Genomic DNA, 20,807 nt, shown 5'->3' with positions numbered 1-20,807 from the left:
TTGCCACCTTTTTTCACTTTCTTATTCCAAAGGTGTGTTTCCTTCTGCTTGGAAATTTGCTCATATCCAGCCAGTTCCTAAAAAGGGTGACAAATCCCTCCCATCCAATTATCATCCCATTGCAATTACTTCTACTCTTTCTAAAGTAATGGAGAAATCAATTAACCGCCAACTCTTAAACTACCTAGAAACCTTCCGTCTGATCAACGATCGCCAGTATGGATTCCGTCAGTGTCGATCCACTGGTGCTATTCTGGCTTATGTTACCCATTTATGGACTAATTCAATGGAAAGGTTCAGGGAAACACAAGTAGTTGCTCTTGACATCTCAAAGGCTTTCGATCGTGTTTGGCATAAAGGTCTTCTAAACAAGCTTCCATCTTATGGTTTGCCAACTGTTTTTAGTAATTGGTGATCCAGTTTTCTCTCTGATCGCTCACTGAGGGTGATAGATGGTTCTCTGTCTTCTAACTTCTCCACTAATGCCGGTGTCCCCCAAGGTTCAGTTCTTTCCCCCACTCTCATATATTAATGACCTTCTTCCATTGACTGGAAATCCTATCCATAGTTTTGCCGATGATAGCACATTGCATTCCACTTTCCATTTTGAGAAACCTTGTCCTGCTCAATCAGCATCAATTTCGCGAAAATCTGCTACCAATTCCTTAAATGCTGATCTTCAGGTAATTCTCCAGTGGGGCAAAGGCAACTTAGTTGATTTCAAACCTTCTAAAACTCAGTCTTATATCTCGCAAAAAGGATTCTTCTGCTCCTATGTTTATCTTTAGTGACACTCCGATTTCTAGGCAAAATGATATATCTCTTTTGGGGATTACCCTGACTTCTAATCTCTCTTGGCACAAGCACATTACAAATATTGCTTCCTCTGCATCTAAAAAACTTGGTTTCCTCTTTCGCTCTCGGTGTTACTTTTCTTCCAAACAGCTGCTCACTCTGTATAAATCGCAAATCCGCCCTGCCATGGAATATTGTTCCCACTTCTGGGGTGGTGCCCCCAAAACCTCTCTCAGGCTTCTTGATTCCATTCAGAAGAGGGCAGTTAGGTTAATTAATGATTCATCTCTAACAGAGTCTCTTCACTTGATTTCTCATAGATGCACTGTTTCTGCTGCATGCCTCTTCCACAGATACTTCCATGGGCACTGTTCTTCTGAATTGTCTTCTATAATTCCCTCTCTCTCTCTCTCTCTCTCTCTCTCTCTCTCTCTTTCAAAACAGTCCGGACACGTGCCGCCACCAGCCAAAATCCCTTTACTGTCCAACTTCAAACTCACAGAACCAACTCTTCGTCTTCCTCGTTTATTCATTCAACTGCCGTTTTTCTGGAACAACCTTCCTTTATACATATTTCCTGAAAATTAGTTTACAGAAGTTCAAGTCCAATGTCAACAAATATCTTCTTTCATCTTCTCAACCTCCAACCCAAGCATGGTACTAAGTACTATAGGTTCTAATACCTCTCGTGTTTGGGGTTTACATAAAAAAAAAAAAAAAAAAAAAAAAAAAACGATGCCACCTTTGCAAAAAAATTTGCTAATTTAGAGTAATTTAGAGCAAGTGCTAATTCTCTTTCATCCTGGGGCAAAGCCCTTAATGTATCTTAGTAAAACGATTAAATTTAAATGGAGCAACAATCAGGACCATAAAGAAAAATTAACGAAAAATTAGAACTGCCACTGCAGCAGCATCTTTCATTTCTGTCCCCAAGCACCAATAATTAAGAAAATGGGAAAAAGCACTCAGTATTTGGATTAATGATAGCAGTGAAAAACAGATTCCATTAGACGGCAATGTAATTAAACAAAAGACACTAAAAATTTATAACCATTTAAAAGAAAATGGAGAATCTTCTGTTAACCTGGAGTTTGTTGCCAGTAAAGGTTAGGTTCAGCAATTTAAAAATTGCTTCTCATTTTATAACATAAAAATTCAAGGGGAAAGTGGATCGGCTGATAACGAAGCTGCCAAGAAGTATGCAGAGGAATTTCAAAAAACGAGTGAAGAGCATGGATATACACCCCATCAAGTTTTCAATGCCGATGAGACAGGTCTTTGGGGGAAAAAATGCCCAACATAACTTTTATTTCAAAAAAGGAGAAAATTGCACCAGGTTTTAAGGCATCAAAAAGATCGTGTAATGTTACTTATGTGTAGTAACACATTGGGAGATTACATGATAAAACCTCAGGGGCTCACATCCGGTGAGTATGGGCTTGACACACCCAGGGTCCTGAGCTGGATATCATCATTCTTCTCTTTCTTGGTGATTTCCTTCTAGTTCTCTCTCTCAGAGTAATCCAGAATGTTTTTTTTTTTTTTTTTGGCTGGTACAGCATAAGCCTCAAGCTTCCTTGCACCATATGGCCAATAATAATAATAAAACCTATGGAGGTTTATAGATCCTCTAATCCTTGTGTAATGAAAGGTGTAAATAAAACGCATTACTGGTATATTGGAAAGCAAATAAAGAAGCTTAGGTAACTACCAATTTGTTTAAAGAATGGTTTTAACTTGTCTTGTGCCAGCTCTGGAAAAGTATATAAAGCAGAAAAAAATCTATATTTCAGAGTTTTATTACTACTGGATAACACGCCAGACTATCCAAAAGATTTAAGTCATCCAAACAAAGTAATATTCCTACCACCTAATACAACTTCTTTAATTCAACCATTGCATCAAAGCATCTACCTTTAAAACTCTTACAATGGATTTTGGAAAAAAATGATTCCAAATCTATTGAAGTGATGGAGTCCTGGAAACATTTTTCGATTGTGGACTGTATTGGAATCATTATTAAATTTGTGTTGGAAAAATGTATGGCCAGAGTCAATTCATTCAGTAAATATGGTTGAATTGGCAGAAAATGCAATCAGTGTGATAACAGAACTTGCTAAGTCGGTAGGAGGAGACGGTTTTGGTGATAAGACTACTGAAGATGTTCACTAATTATTGGAAGAAAGAGGCTGGTGAATAGAATTTGGTGGAAATGGCATCAGAGGTAAACCAAATCAATTCAGAGGATGATAGCACCGATGAAAATTCTGAAGTTCCAAAATTTACACTAAAAAGCATGTGAGAAGGTTTAAACTTCTCTGAGCAATTAGAATCTTATTTTTTGAATGCAGATCCTTCAACTGAAAGGAGCACAAATTTAAAAAGGGAGCTTCAAAAATGCTTAGCTCCATACCATGAAATTTACAAAGATCTATTAAATAAAAGCAAACAAACCCAGATAACTGATTTTTTTAAAGAGAGCAGAAGATACACAAAATCTAAATGCTTGTGTTTATCTTGTTTATCTTCAACACAAATTGTGTTTATCTTCAACAATTTGTGTTGAAGATAAACACAAGAAAGGCACTCAGGGTGGATGGGATCTATCCAGTTATATTAAAGGAGGCAGCAAAGGAAGTAAGCAAACCCTTAGCCATAATTATGAGAGCTTCCCTGGACTCAGGGGAGGTACCCATAGACTGGAAATGTGCAAATGTGACCCCAATTCACAAAGGAGGATCAAAGGCTGACACAAGTAATTATAGACCTGTGAGCTTAACTTCTGTTCCAGGAAAATTAATGGAGGCACTGGTTAAAGAAGCACTGCAGGATCATTTAGACAAGACTTCAGTTATAGCTCGGACACAGCATGGTTTTGTTATGGAGAAGTCTTGCCTGACCAATTTGATTGTATACTATGATGCAGTCACAAAAGAACTGGATGCAGGGAATAGCTTTGATATTATATACTTGGATCTTAGAAAGGCTTTTGATACTGTTGCACATGGGAGACTGCTACACAAATTGGAGCAGTGTGATATTGGAGGCAAATTGCTGCTATGGATAAAGGGGTGGTTGAGAGGGAGAAGACAATGAGAGTGGTAATCAATGGACACTGCTCATCGTGGACTAATGTTATTAGTGGAGTCCCTCAGGGCTCAGTGTTGGGTCCATTATTGTTTTCTGTATTTATAAATGATATTGATGATGGTATATCAAGCTTAATGTCCAAGTTTGCAGACGATACAAAGGCTGGCAGGGTTGTCAAGGACACTACTGATACTATGCTGCTGCAACAGGATCTGGAAAGGTTGAGCAGATGGGCTGAGAGGTGGCAAATGAAGTTTAACATTGACAAATGTAAAGTACCACACATGGGAAACAGCAACCCCAGAGCAACGTATCAACTCTGTGGTACTACACTGACAGTGGTAGAGAATGAAAGGGACTTGGGGGTGGTTGTGCAGGCAGATATGAAGTTCTCTGAGCAGTGCAGACGGGCTGCAAGAGTAGCTCATGGAGTATTGTCAATGATATCAGGAATTTTTCCAGCAGGGATAAGGAGGTGATTACTCCCTTGTATAAGGCAATGGTCAGGCCACACCTAGAGTACTGTATACAGGTCTGGAGGCCTCATTTCAAGAAGGATGTAGAGCTGCTGGAACGAGTACAGAGAAGGGCAAGAAGATTAGTGAATGGAACAAAGGGGTGCTCTTACGAAGAAAGGCTCAAGTTTTGCAAATTACAGTGTCTGGAGACTAGGCACCGGCGAGGTGATCTGATAGAGGTGTATAAAGCATTGAATGGTTTGAGCATGATCAATGCTGATGGGATTCTTCCTCTAGCTCAGAATAATCACCTGAGAGGGCATAAATTCAAATTGAGGAAAGACAGATGTAGGATAGACGTGCGGAAATTTCCCTTTAGCCAGCGGGTGGTTGGTTGGTGGAACAGACTTCCATCCCTTGTCGTGGAAGTTGATAGCCTAAATAAGTTTAAGGCTCAGCTGTCAGGTATTTTGAACGAACAGAGGGGTGAAGTGGAAGTGGGTTTTTTTTTTTTTTTTGGCTGATGCTGCATAAGCTTGCTTTCTTGCATCAAATGCCTCTACTAATGCTAATGCTAACTGAAAGGAGCACAAATTTAAAAAGGGAGCTTCAAAAATGCTTAGCTCCATACCATGAAATTTACAAAGATCTATTAAATAAAAGCAAACAAACCCAGATTACTGATTTTTTTAAAGAGAGAAGAAGATACACAAAATCTAAATGCTCCAAAAGAAAGTTCAGAAGTGAAGATATTCTGCAACAGAGAAGCGTTCTCATTTGATTTTGCTTAGCAGCAATGAAGAAGAAGAAAATCAAATGAAAGTACATTAAATGAAACATGTGTATCAGAGTTTAAGACATTTGCTCAGTTATTACCATTTTTAATAAAAATTAAGTTTCCGATAGTTATAAAAAATTTAGTATTTTTGTTAGCTCTTGCCTTAGCTTTTGGAAGGACCCCTCCTTTTATACTCATTCTTAGTTCTGTATAACAAGGTTTGCACTATACAAGATTTTATAGGAACCTAACTACTGGGTTATATGAGGGTTATATGTACCGGATTTCAGAAAGCTTTTGATACTGTTTCACATAAAAGATTGCTATTCAAACTAGAACAGTGTGGCATTAAGCGTAAGTTACCTATACAGTCAGTCCTCGTATAACACGTGTTTACACTACACGAATTCGATCATACACGATTTATAAATAGGGGAACGATATCTTATATAACACGAACCGAATTCCCTTATGCATGATTCGCCTTTGTGTTTACAAGAAATGGCAGTCGAACGCGGAATCACCCCAACTGAACACAACATGACAGGAATGAAGAGAAGATTCTGAAAATCTTTGTGTTTTATATCAGTGAAGGGGAAACACGTTTCACCATAATAACTTAAAAAATCATCACAATTACAGCTATCGGTATAATCGCAAATGCAATTAGATCGAGTTTATTACCAGTTTATAACAGATTCCACTAGTAGAAACGCAACTGGAAATTGTTTTTATTGTTTTATGGTAGTAACCCCTAGAAATGTGCTTTAGTAAAATGTGAGGTATTAATAGTCTATCTTGGGCTTTACGGTGTTATTTATTCAGTTGCTACACGCGCGCAGCTTTGTTTATGTGTGTATCAAGCGTGCCTCCTCGTTTTGTAATTGTGCTTTATTCCCTAAAAATGAGTAAAATACTTAAAATGTGTGAAAAGGAAGTGTCCTGGTGAAGACACTGCAGATTCAGAGAGAAAAAGAAAAACAATATCGATAACCAGAGGGGGACTCTGTCAAAAATTCTTACCCAGGAAAATTTAGTGTGGTCTCATACTATGGTTTATGGCCAAAATCACACCGGCCTCCGGCCCACCGGGGTTTCCCCGGTAAGGCTTATGGCCAGTCCGCCTCTGTCGATAGAGAAAAAATATGAATTTGTGAAATGCTTTGAGCGAAATGAAAGACCATATGATATTGCACATGCTACAGACCTAAATGAGGCAACGCTGAGAATTACAAAAAATGCAGAGAAAATAAAACAACTTTTGTAGCAGGAACAACTCAAAGTGTAATTAAAATCCATTAGATTAAGACACAAAGAATTGGAAGAGATGGAGCGGCTGTCATCTGTTTGGATAGAAAATCAAACAAAAAACGAGTTTGCTTACGATAGAAGCAAAAGCATTAGCAATATTTTATTACATAATAGTCGTAATAAAATACTTACGTATTTTATTACGATTATTTATTGTGTTTGGTAATGTTCTGGTTACAAATGTGTGTTCAACCTTGGGTGGTCGGCACCTAACCCTATTTTTCCCATAGTGCCTGTTGTTTATATTGCACGATTTTGCATTGCATTAGGGTTTCTAGGAACACAACTATCGTGCTATACAAGGACTGACTGTATAAGGTAACTTACTTAAGTTTGTACGAAGGTTGCCTGTATAAGTACATGGTAAAGGATACAAGAAATATCTTTATAAACAAGGAAGGTTAAAAAATTTTAACAACAAAAGGAGAAAATAAAAGGCAGTAAGTAGAGTAATAGTGTCTACTGAATTCCTCAATTAGTCTAATTGACTGGTAGACAGAAAAAACAAGACAGCTTACATCAAAAGTAGAGCATAGTCAAAAGATACTTGAGAAAGTTGGAGCATAAATATCCAACCCCATAGTGAGGACAAGTGACAAATTAAAATGAGGGAATGCTATTACCATATACCAAAATTATACTGTGAAATAATGCCAAGGAAATAGAATTAAAGAATTAAATTAAAATGAAAAAAGTGTCAGGAAACAATTTAAGAGATATGTTATTGAGAAAATCAATATAAAAATAGTACAGTCTTTAATATATGCTCAAAAAAGGCATTATAGCCAGTTGCTAATTTAAAGGAAGAAAGAAACTATAAAAATTTAAACATTACTTTATGTAATGTGATATGGAATTAAAAAGAAAATAAAATTATATTAATTAGTTTAAAAGAATGATATACTCTTAATTTAACAAAGGAGACAGAAGCATGTTTATATAGAACTGGCAGGAAATATATTTCCAGGAACACAAGGTGGAGGAATTTGTACAATTGAGCACTTATAATAAAGTGGAGAACCTTCTGATGTTGTTCATGAGTTGGGAACTAAAGAGAAATTTTTCGAAGGTTCATTTTTAGTGATTAAAAATGGAAAAGTGTTGAGTATATTTAATTTAAAAGGGGGAAAAAATAAAATAATGAGGAAACAATTATCTACCAGGGTGATTACAAATCTTGACGAAAGAAGAGCTTGTTTTAGCTAAGGAAAGCTGTATAAAATTTTCAGAAAAATATAAATTCTATTTTTATATGTCTGTCAATTATATGTGAATGATACTTCAGAACATGAAGCATATCTTAGTTTGACAGCATACTTATCCAAGAACTTTGCTATAGGTGGGGGACTAATGATTTTTTACAAAAAAAATGTTCCCACTTATGATTCATTGATTTTTCCAATTTATAAACAAGGGAATATGGAGAATATTTCCTTGAAAAAGTATATTCCTTGGCTTATTTCTTCTATATTCCCTCATATACAAAATCAAGCAGGATACCTCAATTACAGATGTTATAGGCAAGGCACCTGGGAAATAATTTTTTTTTCCTTTCTTCCCTATAAGTGAAGAAAAGAAACCTTAAAAGTGCTACACTGCTTGTGTTATTTTTTCCTTGACTTGAATGACAAGTAAAGGAACCACCAAAATAAAAAGACATGATCACACCACTGAGTGGAGTACCATAACCTCCAAATGAAACACACATATAGAACTGATTTGCCATGTTGGTTGACACCAAACACATCTAGTTTTGACATGTTAACCTATCAGATTTCAAATAACCCTTTGTTTACTAACTACTAAAGGGAAATGTACAAAATTCTGCATACATTTCTGATGACAACCACATGTGCCCCACCCATTGTAGAAAGTTGCTGAAAAGTTTATGCTTCAAATGCAAGTTCATGCACCATTAGACAAACGTCTTTCATGAATACATTACAGTAAAAATTAAATAATATCAACATAATAATGTTATATACAAATTGTTATATTACTTACATTACTGTAAATGTTAACAAGTTGAATCATTATTATAATTTTACTGGGTATCATTATGCTAAGATTTCCATCCCTATTTGCAAGAGTGGTTAATTTGTAGTTCAATTTGGGAAGTCGGTAATTACAGACCTGTAAATCTAAGCCTCTGTGACAGTAAAAGCAGCAACACAAATCATCATGATAAGCATGAAGCCAAAAGGCAATCAAAACATGAATTTATTAGAGGGAGATGATGGGTAACATTCTGATTTCTATTATGTTGTTACCACAAAAGAACTGAATGCAAAAAATAATTTTGACAGTGCAGAATGCATTATTATACTAGCTATACATTTATTGTATAAACAGAACAACGCAGCATTATGGGCAAATTACTGCTTAAGTGACGGGAGACAAAGAGTGGTTATAAATGGCCACTGCTCTTCATGGGCTAATACGATGAGACCAACACAACCCCAACACCAACCCTGTGATTTGGAGTATCACATGGTTTGTGTTGGGATTCCTATTGTTTTTAGTACTTATTATTATTAGCTATATGGTGCAAGGAAGCCTGAGACTTATGCTGGATCAGCCAAAAAAAAAAAAAAAATTCTGAATTACCCTGAGAGAGAGAGTTGTTATTTGTTGTTGTTATTTGGTTTTTAGGAGCATTAGCAACTAAGGCCATATTGCTCCGGGATATGCGGTGGTCATTCCCTGAATGACCTTTCCGCATCCTCCGTGTTTGGTGGTGACGGGCTCGAACCCCGGTCTAATCAAGAAGCGTGTGCTACGCACTGCTGCTCCTTCCCACCTGGCTACGGAGGCGCCGAGAGAGAGAGAGAGAATGATGATATCCAGCTCAGAACCCTGGGTGTGCCAAGCCCATACTCACCAGATATGAGCCCCTGGGGTTAAATTAACTATATTGGTGTAGACAAGTTTAATATTCAAATCTGCTGATGATACAAAGGTGGGCATCATGGTTAAATGACACTAACTTGGGTATTTTACTTCAAGAGAAACTTAAATGGAAATTGAGGTTTAATACTGATAAATGCAAGGCACAGCTTTTGGACAGTAGTGACGTTGGAATAACATACTATTTGGATAGCACCCAACATAGGAACTAGATTTTAGCAATGGCCTAAAGCAGTTGATAAAGAATACAGATCTAGGAGTAATTGTGCAATCTAATATGGAGTTCACTGAACAATACAAACAGACTGCTAGAGCTCGTGGTGTTCTATCGATGATATAGGTGAACTTTGCCAGAAAAGACAAAGCGATGATTATCTCATTGTATGAGTTAGGGCACAACTGGAATAATGCATATAGGTTTTGTATAAGGCTTTAAATGAGTTAAGTAAACTAAACACTGATGGAGTCTTTATTTTTTGGATAGCACACATCCATACATATAAGGGGGGGGGGCATAAATTTTATTTCTAAGGAGATGGATACAGAACAGATGTGTGGTAAGTAGGTTTTTTCCTGGTGTGTGTGTGTGTGTGTGTGTGTGTGTGTGTGTGTGTGTAAGGTTTGCTTCCTTGCATCATGTAGCCAATACTAATACTAAAATAAATTAGAGTGAATTTTACTTACTTCTTCAAATTTGGATAATAAAGGTGTTCCATATTTTGATTTTACTCTGAAAAGGTCATCAATGTACTCTGTTGGCTCAATTTGTCTAAATATACTGAAATCCTCCAGTGTTAGTTGGGTAGCAAGTTCAACACTATTTAATTGAAGCAGATTCACTTGGCTCTCTCTCAGTAACTCCTATAAAATTAAAATTGTAATTAAGCGGTATCACTTATGAACTTCAAACTTTCAGTAATTACAAATAGATGTTTTGACCTAAATGTTTTGTTGGGGGGGGGGGGGATCAGCTTAAGAGAAAATAATTACAGGCAAAAAAGGAAGCATAAATACGAAAAATACTATGTAATATTCAAGGTTACAAATAATGTAGTGCATAGAGTTTGAAGAAATTAGGCACAAACTCAGCATCTATAAGAGTATGAAAAGTAGGGTAGATGCCTTAAAAGGAATTAAAATTGGGAGCCCATAAAGCTCCCAGCTGCCCAATTCAATGCCAGAGCACACTCTTGTGCACCAGGCAAGTCTGAGATGACACAAAAATTTTAGCAAGCATGTTGCAACATGGAGAGTCCTTGAACACTGATGGGTGAGATAACAGCAAATTTGGTAACATGAAGTGCCCAGGCTTCCGGCTGGAAGTCTTGAGAGATGAATGAGTTTTTTCTGTAAAAAGATCATCCTCTTTCCTTTTTGAGATTGTACAAAGATAAAATGAGTTATGGCTGCATTCATAGCAATATTAAAACAAGGGATGGTGAGCTGATAAGTCAGAACATATCCTGCTGTGAGATGACTGTATTCAATACTTCCAAAATGCTTACTGCTTATTCTGGAAAGTGGTCGTATAAGCTGGATGTCCATCATGGTTTGTTTTTTGAGGAAAACCAGCACCACCTAGAGATTGTCACAAGTGAAATAAAAGCAGGCCAATGACCCAACCAACCAGGAATCAGATTTTGGTTGGCTCATTGTTCCTGTTAATTTTTTCCCTCTGGTCAATCTGCCTTCAGACTGACCAAATGTAAAAGGGTGAACAGGAATTTTAAAAAGCCTTGATTCAGGAAAAGTGGTAAAACTGTCTTTCCTAGAGAATTAGAAGATGTTAGGTATGTAAGGTGGAATTGTTGTTGTTGTTGTTATTATTTGGTTTTTAGGAGCATTAGCAACTAAGGCCATATTGCTCCGAGGATATCCAGTGGTCATTCCCTGACCTTGAGACAGATCGATCAATAATGTAAACGGGAATTAATCCTTAGGGCAGATCGCAGTTAGTATGAATAATGTCAAAGAATCCATCAGAATGGACTTTTTTTCTTTTTTTTTTTAATCTGCTCACAAGTACTGTCTTCTTGCACTACCTTCCTTACCTCATGTTGAACAGAGCAATTGCAACATAGCTACAGCATGGCAAGTGTAAGTTGATTGTAATTAAAATGGCAACACATTGTGTTATTAAACTTTCAAAATGAATGGTAATTATATAGACTTGACACCTTACACATAGAAGGTGAATAGTATACACTTTCTAACTTCAGTAGAGTAATCATGATGAACTGTAAAATTCACAAAACTGTGGCTAGATCGTGTGCTAACTTAAAATAACAAGCAGACTTGCAGCATCTAGTAAAGGATTAGGCAAAATAACAAATACTAGAAATACATGTCATCACACATTCAATTGTCAAAAATAACAAACAGAGGAATGCAATTCAAACCACCAGAAGGTGGGTTGAATTGTGTACAAACAAAAGAGCTGAAATAAAAGGATAAAATTACTACACTTAAAAATTAACAATGCACATATAACAAATGACAGCCATAGACAACCAGCACTGCTAGTATTATATTATGCTATCTTAATGCAGTGAATGTGTTTCTGTTACTATAATATTTCCCACATATTCATAATAATGTCTTTCAGTCTATACATTTTCAAGATGAACAGATTTTGGAATAGTGAGAATTCCACTTGGTTGTGTAACAAGGTTATACAAATAGCTACAAAAAAATAACGAAAAGTGAAAGTGTTAGGCCACAAACCAAAAATAGTCAACCATAAAAAAATTCTTATTTGTAATTGACCTTTTTAAAGACCTCAGTTGGATTTGTTTACAAAAACAGGTTATAACTTGGCATCTTCAGTGTCTAAGAAAATAGTTAAGGGACTAAAGATAAAAGGCAAAAATTCCACTGATAGTGGACATATCACTAAGGTTGTTAATACTATACCCTGTCATGTGACAGTTGGTTGCACATTTCTAATTTTTTGGAAATGGGCAACTAACATAACTAACTCATTACCCTAACTTTAAAAACGTTAATAGATAATAGTTCCAAGTTTAGATTGGAAATCAGGAAAATACTGGCTAAGACAAATAAGAAACCCATATGTAAACAACACCTACAGATCTTATTAAAAGAATGGAACTTATATCTATTATTATGAAATTTACTATTATTACTATTTAGTTTAAAAATAAGGAATTGAAAAATGACTCTTCAAAACAGTAAAATTAAAAAAATCTTATTGAAATTTCCATTACACAAGTATGCACAGGCAAATTCCACCTCACCCTCATAGAGAGGAGGGAAAACACATATGCACACACACACTTACAGCAGCCAAATCATCAGGCACTAAGGGCTCAGTGGATGCATTGTTCTTGAGGTAGTAGCGGCTACTGAGACTGATTCGTTCGGCAAGATTCTGCAACTGATCAGGCAGTCTTTTCTGTTTTACCATGCCACCTTCCCCTACAGATACTTCACATAAGGAGTAGTTGCTGGAAAAGAATCAGTGATTTACAGTTCTGAACCCTGAGAATGCATTTTGCATAAATATCAAGTAACCAAAATTAATTTCTAGAAGAGAATTAAAAAGTAAACATCAATGGGTAATATATCAGTAGAAATTATTCAATTTACCTCATAATATACATAATTCTTTTCTGTTTCATTTGTTAATTGCCACACTCTTGTATGCCTAAAACACAGCATACAAGACTATGGCAATCTTGTGCTACTGTTTGGATTAACGTAGGCCACTCTGTATGAGCTGTGAAAGTCTGAGAGATTATGCATTATCATTTACATTACTCCATTTTGGCTTAACATGTCCAGTTGGTCATGTAATGAAAGATGTTTTTCATCATAATGGAGGTTACATTTCAGTTTTGTGTTTGAATTCTTATATTATATGAAAATGGTTTTTGTCTCTATATTTATTATTGTTACTAGTGAATTATAATACAAATACTGAAATTATTAGTAACTAATATTGCATAATTATTATTTATCACAAATGAAACAAAGTTATTGTTTAACTATATGATATATTAATACTATTGTGTAAAAATTAATTAGACACATTTCCACTGTAAGCAGCGGTAGTCACAAAATTTAAATTTCTGCTTAGTTTCATACAGTAAAATCTCGTTAATACAAACTCGGTTTATACAAAGTACTTGTTTATATGAAATACATACCATTCCCCTGTGAAAGGATAGGCTTTTCTATGCAAATATATTCATTTATTACAAAATTCTGTTAATATGTATTACAAAGTTCATTTTCACCCCATGAGAAATAAATATTGTTATTTTGTACATTTAATACAAATCTTAGCACAACTGTCTGATTATTGCCTATGGCCAAAGGATGACAATGACTTGTTAGAAATTATTTTTGTGTAAACAAAACCAGAACACAAACTAAGTGCATTCTGAAAAACATCATGTTAAATTAACAAAATAATAAAAACAGTTTTTCTAAGTTCCTCACCCTCCACGGTCAGTTGCAATCGTTACGCCAGTTCAAAGAATTTTTTGCTACAGTATACAGTAATCTACTTTTTGTGCCATTTTATCTGAGCTGATGTCTTTTTCGGAACTGGTGTCTTTAAATTAATTTAAAGTTTGTTTACATTAAATCTCATCTAGTAGTGTTACGGTTACAAAATGTAAACTGATGGAATTGAGCCTAGAAATTAAACTGAAAATTATACAAGAGGCTGATAGGATTGAACTTAGCAAAACAAACACTGCAAAGGAATACAATATCCCTTCACCTACTTCATCTACAATACTGAAAAACCGAAAAAAAAAAAAAAAAAACCTTGAACTGCTGACACTGCAGCAGCGATAAAAAAAAGAAATTCTTGGTTCAAAACACGAGGAGCTTGAAACAAGACGTTTTGAGTGGTACATGCAACAAATGCATGCATCTAATTTGCCAATATCAGGTCTGATTTTGCAAGAAAAGGCAAATGATCTGGCTCAGCAACATAGAATTAGCAACTTCAAATGCAGCAATGATGGCTCCAAAGATTTAAAGACAGGAATAACTTAGTTTCACAAAATATTTGTGGCGAATCTGGATTAGTCAACAAGGAAAAGGCTAGACTGGTTGTGTTTTGTACGGTCCATTCTTGAAAAATATGAGGCAAAGGATATTTTTAATCTTGATGAGACAAGTTTATTTTATAATTTGCAGCCAAACAAAACATTTGCTGTTCAAGGAGAGTCTTGGCATGGTGGAAAATTAAGTAAACAAAGACTCACTATTCTGTTATGTTGCAATTCAAATGGCAATACAAAACTCTGCCCACTGCTGATTGGTAAGTTTTCCAAGACAAGATGTTTTAAAGAAGTTAACCAAATTCTCTGTGATTATGCAACCAATAGAAGTGATTAGCTTATGGTCAAAATTTTTCAGTCTTGGTTATCAAAAGTGTACAGAAGAATGGCTTCAGAAAAAAGGAACATTTTGATGATTCTAGATCATTGTGCAACACATTCTGCCAAGACATTTAAGTTGACAAATATATGACTGTGTTTTTAACCTCCTATTACCATCTATCGTAGCCGAGTGGTCAGGAGCAGGAGTGCAGTAGCACACGCTCTTTGAGTAGACTGGGGATCAAGTCCCTGACTGCTAAATATGGTCAATCTACCAACCCGCACTGGACCAGCATGGCAGATTATGGTCAATTTCCCTCAACATGAATTGTTCAGGAGGCTTCCATCCTGCAGTGAGTGATAATGGCTGCAGTTTACTTCTCTTTTTCTTTTTTTTTTTTTAACCAGCAGTTTTATGCAGCCACTAGATCAAGGCATTATTTATAACCACAAGGGAGCATGTTCAGAAAGTGTGGCTTTGGAGAGAATATCATCGAAAAACATGGTCCAGTAGACGAATGTGATAGCAACATTTTTGAGGAATGGGGGAATTTGAATGGATTTTGTGAAGGTACATGCAGTTTCTACCACAGCAATGCAACTCCAGAAGAGCAGGAGCTACATTGCTGTGGTAGAAACTGCATGCTAAGCACCAAGCAAAATGATGTTTTTGTTACCAGCAACAGCAAAAGTGAAGAAGCACACATACTACCATCTAAAAAGATGCCCAAAATGCATTGAGCATAACAGAGAATGTGTTGGCCTGCAGTAACATTGATAAGGAAACAACTACTGTATTGCATTTTATAATGTCTGTGCTGTAGTTAAAAATGCATATAGGACAAAAACTGTGCAAACAACATTGGATTCTTTCTTGAAATTAGATTAATTTATCAAAAAGTTAATGGATTATATGTCTCCTTTTATATTAAGTTTAATTCTTCTGTGATACTAAATTATTGCATATATCAAAATATAACCTGTACAATATTTTCATTTCTGTTAATTGCTTTTCTCTTAGTTAATCTTACAAATAAAATAAAATCTTTAAAAAGTGTGTTAAGATGACTGCACTGTTAGACAAAGCTTTTGTTTTTTTTTTTTTAAATTATTTCATTGTATTAATTTAAAATAATTTATTTTTGTTATTATTATTATTTATTATTATTATTATTCTTAGATATATAGTATGTGCCAAAAACAATACAATAATAATAATAAATTTATTATTATTATTATTATTATTTTTACCTATACCAAAATTTTATCTTTAGGTAAAATTTTGACATTTTTGGGGGGCCTCATTAATACAAACCTTATTATTACCAAAACATGAAAATTTAGGTCTCTTGAACTTTGTATTAATGAGATTCCACTGTATTTCTATTTTAATTATATTTCAAATTTTAAGCAAAATTAATAGACTTTTTGATTCATTAAAACAAAGGAGTATTTCTAATGGACAAAATTTTGAATTATTATTTAAAAAACTTAAAAAATAAATTTAGTAAATGCTGCAACCCTGCTATAAAAGATCAATCTTTAGTGTAATAAAAACACAATTTAAAACACTCACTTTTTTCAAATATTAAGATCAAAGTTTTCCGTCTGTCAGACTATATAATATCACTTGTGTTACAAAACTGGGTGATACTGTTGCCAGGTTAATATTATTTGTATGTAGTAATTGAAATAGTGCTGTGTATCTCTCATACTTTCATGTGCACATGAAACATTAATATGCCAGGAAAAGCAGGAGAGGAGTTTTGTTTTCAAGGTTAGTTGAAAAAAAACTATGGATAAAACTTAGATCCATCACCATGACTATGAAACTAAACATATGTCAAAACAATGTCAACATGCAGAACCACCACCTCCAAAAATGCAAAGGCACAACCAGTTGCGGCAAGGTGATGCTATCAGTTTTTTAGGATCAGCATGTATTAACAGAATACTAAGAGATTACCTTCAAAACAGCTGCACTGTGTCAGTTAAGTAGAGGGTTGTTAAAATTAAAGTATCCCTATGTAGAGGGCTCTGGAGCAAGTTCTAAGGCTCATATTGAAAAGAAATTTCGACAACAGGTACAATAAAGAATGTGCTCACCATTTATTAGGGAAAAAAATTAGTTACAAAATTTATCACTGTATGGCGCGTAACTATCTTAGCTACAATTTTGCAAATAACTTAAGTTATTTGCATAATTGTAAGTTATTGCTACAGTGCCACTACTACTCGGCTCTACTGTACTCTATAAGAGCAAAGAAGTCTCTTTAAAATCATACAGTAGATGTTTGCCTGCACTACAGCAGCAATGCCAACAACATTGCAGGAAAAGGCACTATTAGTGAAGCTGTATTATCAGAATATCAACAACGCAGCCGAAGCTATCAGAGAATTCCGACGTCAAAAGCGCATAAAGCATGGATCTATGACTGTTTGTGTTGTCTGCAAAATGATTGTGAAATTTGAAGTGACAGGACATCTTGGTGTTCAACTAGGTAGAGGTCGAAAATGAACAGCCTCCTCTCGTGTTGAAGATGTGGCTATGGCTGTCGTTGATTTATCAAATCAATCACCATGTGGTAGCGCAAGTGTGGCAGCTGTTTCTCGTGAAGTGGACATGCCGTATTCCACTGTAAGGCTAATAATGCATCAGGTGTTGTGGTACTATCCTTACAAGATGCACAAGCTACAGCAGCTAAAGCATGGTGATGAGATATTTGTTTCACATACGCACTTCACTTTCTGGCACGAATGACAGTGGATATCACTTGGCCATGGAACATCCTTTGGAGTGACGAAGCCCACGTCTGCTTAAATGGACAAGCAAATATGCACAACTGTAGCATTTGGGCAACAGAAAACCCTTGAGTTATCCAAGAGGTCCCATTGCATTCTCCAAAAGTGACAGTGTGGTGTGGATTTATGGCCACATTCATGATTGGGCCATTTTTTTGAACAGGTAACACCGCACCTGTTCTGTCACTGAACAGCAATATTATGAAATGCTGGCAAATTTCTTGCATTACATGCCACTACTACTAGGCATATAACACACTCATTCTCATTTTCCCTTTCCCAGTGTTTATGACTCCAAACAGATTCAACATTGCACTGCCCACCCATGTCAACTGGATGCACTTCCTTATATTTTGTGTGTTTCTTAACAACATAACCCCTCCTCCCTTCCTACCTGGCACAGGTTGAAATGGGGTCTGGTCACCCACAAGGATTGAAACTCCCCCATGGTCAGGTCCATCCCCAATTCTGTCCTTACGTATAATCATAATATTATTAAATGATGGGTTTTCATTTGCCTTAAAATATGTTAACTGCAAGCAGAAGTAGACTGGCTTATGCTTTTGCAGGAGGGCCTTGATGTCATCACTATTTTGCTGGAATTCACAGCAAGTCCACTGTAGGAATTTAGCCATTATTTTGGTGGGTCCATCAAGACAGCTTCCAAAGTGCTGAAGGCTTACTTTTGTCAGTCTTGGATTTATCCCCTTTAATTAAGTACGAATGCTGTCCTGTGTCCATTTCTTCCCCCTTCAAAGAGTTCCAAGACTGGATCATCTTGTACCTCCTCTTCGAAATCCATATTTTCTTGCAATTTAGGAGATACTCCTGGCTTTTTATTCTTTTCTCCAGCAGGTGCTTTTGTTATTGATAGAACATTTGGATGTACTTATAAGGAGGTGGTGGTTGATTGATCTTTATATGCAGATTTTTGTGAGCTTTGTAATTTTTTGTGACTTTTGTCATTTCAGTTTGTGTTCCGATAGAACATCTCCCTGCTACCTTCTGTGTACATGTAGATTTGTTTACATTTATCGTTTCACCACTTTTCTTGCCTCCTGATATGATATGTTCAGCTCTGCTTTAAGCCTTTGAATTTCTTTTTCTTCTTTCCACCTCTGGCATGCTTGTGAGTAGGCTGGGTGTTCACCTTGGCAGTTAATACAGGTGGCTTTTGTAGCTGAACATGATGCTTTTTTGTGGTCCTTTGCAGCACATCAAAGGCATGCAGGGGCTCCACAGCAGACTAATTGCAAATGTCCATATTTCTGACACTGAGAGCATATTAGGGGATTTGGGACATATGGATGCACTGGACATTTGATATATAGCCTGCTTTAATCTCATTAGGAGACATCAGTGAATTGAATGTCAGGATATTTCTAGCGGGAACAAGTTTCCCATCTCTGCGCGAGATATTCTTTTAATGGCAGTCACTCCCTGGGGTTTTAATTCAGAGCCGATTTCCTGCTCGGTAACTTCAAGGAGGTCCCACTCTGAAATGACACCTCTAGATGAATTGAGATGTTCTATGAAGTGTCACAGTAATTGGCATTTCTCTGAAGGATGTAGTTTGGAGTAACTGCTCAGAGTGCCTGTCATTTTTAGTTCAATTAATGAAGTCTCCATAATGAAACCTCTTAACTAATCTAGGGGACCGTGCTAACCCGTCTAAACCCTTATTTAGAAGGGGAAAAAAAGGCAACATTTCCCCAATAGGTTTCTCTGTGTTGGAATGAATAATTAGAAATCTCGAGATAGGCCCTGATGGTACTTCAATTTGAAGTCTCTTAGCTGCATTAGCATTTTCCATTTCATCGTCTGTTTTTTCAGATAGGGAGCATGTTGGGGTCCCTGAATAAATTAGTTTATCAGGATTCATAGTCGTGTTTTTATTAGTTATCCCCACCCACCACAGAGCCCAAAGGGATGCCCACTACCCCGCAAGCAATAAATGCGCTCGGGAATGGGACACCAGAGCTACCTAGACACCATACCAGAACCACTGCCAGCTTGAATCCTGTCCCCCGGACCATGAGGGTAGGGGCATGTTGTTGTTGTTATTTGGTTTTTAGGAACATTAGCAACTAAGGCCATATTGCTCTCCGCGGATATGCAGTGGTCATTTCCTGACCTTTCCGCATCCTCCGTATTTGGTGGTCATGGGCTCAAACCCCAGTCTAATCAAGAAGTGTGTGCTACGAACTGCTGCTCCTGCCCAACTGGCTATGGAGGCGCCAGTAGGGGCATGCCACTGACACAGTTGACCCTTGCAGGTGAACCCATTAATTAGCCAATTGATCCTAGCCAGGCCATCCAGGACCACCCCTCTTGTCAAAGCAGGGACCAAAGTGGTGTGTTTAAGATGGGCCCCCCCCCCCTCAACCACCAGGATCATCCTTTCTGAATTTCCACAGGTCGCAGTGCATGGCAAACACATCATATTCCTATGATGATACCCTGGAACCCAGGCTGTGGTTGTTGGATTCCAGTGATGCTAATCTGGAGGACCAGCAGTATCACTGAGAGGTCCCCTCACCACATACAGGTGCCCATGTCGAGGGATTATTACAAGGGATAGTAGCCAAGGCTATGACATAGTCGCTCAATGGTTTTCAACTGGGGTGCCGTTGAATGTTGATGATTATCAACATTCCAGGGGTGCCATGTAATTTGGGTTTAAGTTACTCAAACTTATTATTTTTTAATTTATATGTTTATTTCAGTATAATAAGGTGTACAGTATCTTTTTAATTTTGTGGTGATCTATAATTGATGCTTATTTAGTGCCTCTATATAAAGAATAAAATTATATACTGTATATATATAATTTGTATTATGAAATGTAATTTTTATTATAATTATATTATTATAATAAATATCATATAACATATATATATTTTTTTAATATTATGTGTGTGTGAGTGTATATATATATACCTACACACACACACAGAATCAGATCTAACAGGCAGAAAATTGAGTAGGGCTGCCGCCAAATAAAATAAATTACTTAGGGGTGCCATTATTAAAAAAAGGTTGAAAATGACTGACATAGCTTTTCATTATTTTCTCAGTCAGAAATGTCAAGAACTCATCAAGGCTATGTACTGACATACATTAATACGAAAATAATTTTTCTAGATCCTTTCCACATTCATTGAATGTTATATGAAAAACATCAGTAAATGGTCAGCTAATAAATACTAGACAGATCCAGCAATGAATACATCTTTTCCACAGTCGGATCTTTAAATATATGCAGTGCTGACACAGCCAATCTAAATGAAATTCATTTTAAGGACA

At 36.2% G+C, this 20,807-nt stretch overlaps 1 protein-coding gene across 2 annotated transcripts in view; it reads right to left on the bottom strand.

Annotated features, from left to right (window-relative positions):
* The window catches only part of LOC150081655 (rap guanine nucleotide exchange factor 2-like), a 900,618-nt gene that overhangs the window by 177,977 nt on the left and 701,834 nt on the right, over nucleotides 1-20,807 (bottom strand). For both annotated transcript variants that reach the window (XM_090380578.1, XM_090380579.1), the window contains exons 15-16: nucleotides 12,641-12,806; nucleotides 10,024-10,200 (exon numbers count right to left, since the gene is read on the bottom strand). In XM_090380578.1, coding sequence (XP_090236704.1) covers nucleotides 10,024-10,200; nucleotides 12,641-12,806 — 343 coding nt within the window. The remainder of the gene's footprint in view (nucleotides 1-10,023; nucleotides 10,201-12,640; nucleotides 12,807-20,807) is intronic.

This window comes from Mastigoproctus giganteus, chromosome 8 (assembly GCF_048544385.1).
Source record: "Mastigoproctus giganteus isolate SK-2022 chromosome 8, ASM4854438v1, whole genome shotgun sequence".
Classification (NCBI taxonomy): domain Eukaryota; kingdom Metazoa; phylum Arthropoda; class Arachnida; order Uropygi; family Thelyphonidae; genus Mastigoproctus; species Mastigoproctus giganteus.
The sequence above is the reverse complement of the archived record's forward strand: the minus strand, read 5'-3'. Positions and strand labels throughout refer to the sequence as shown.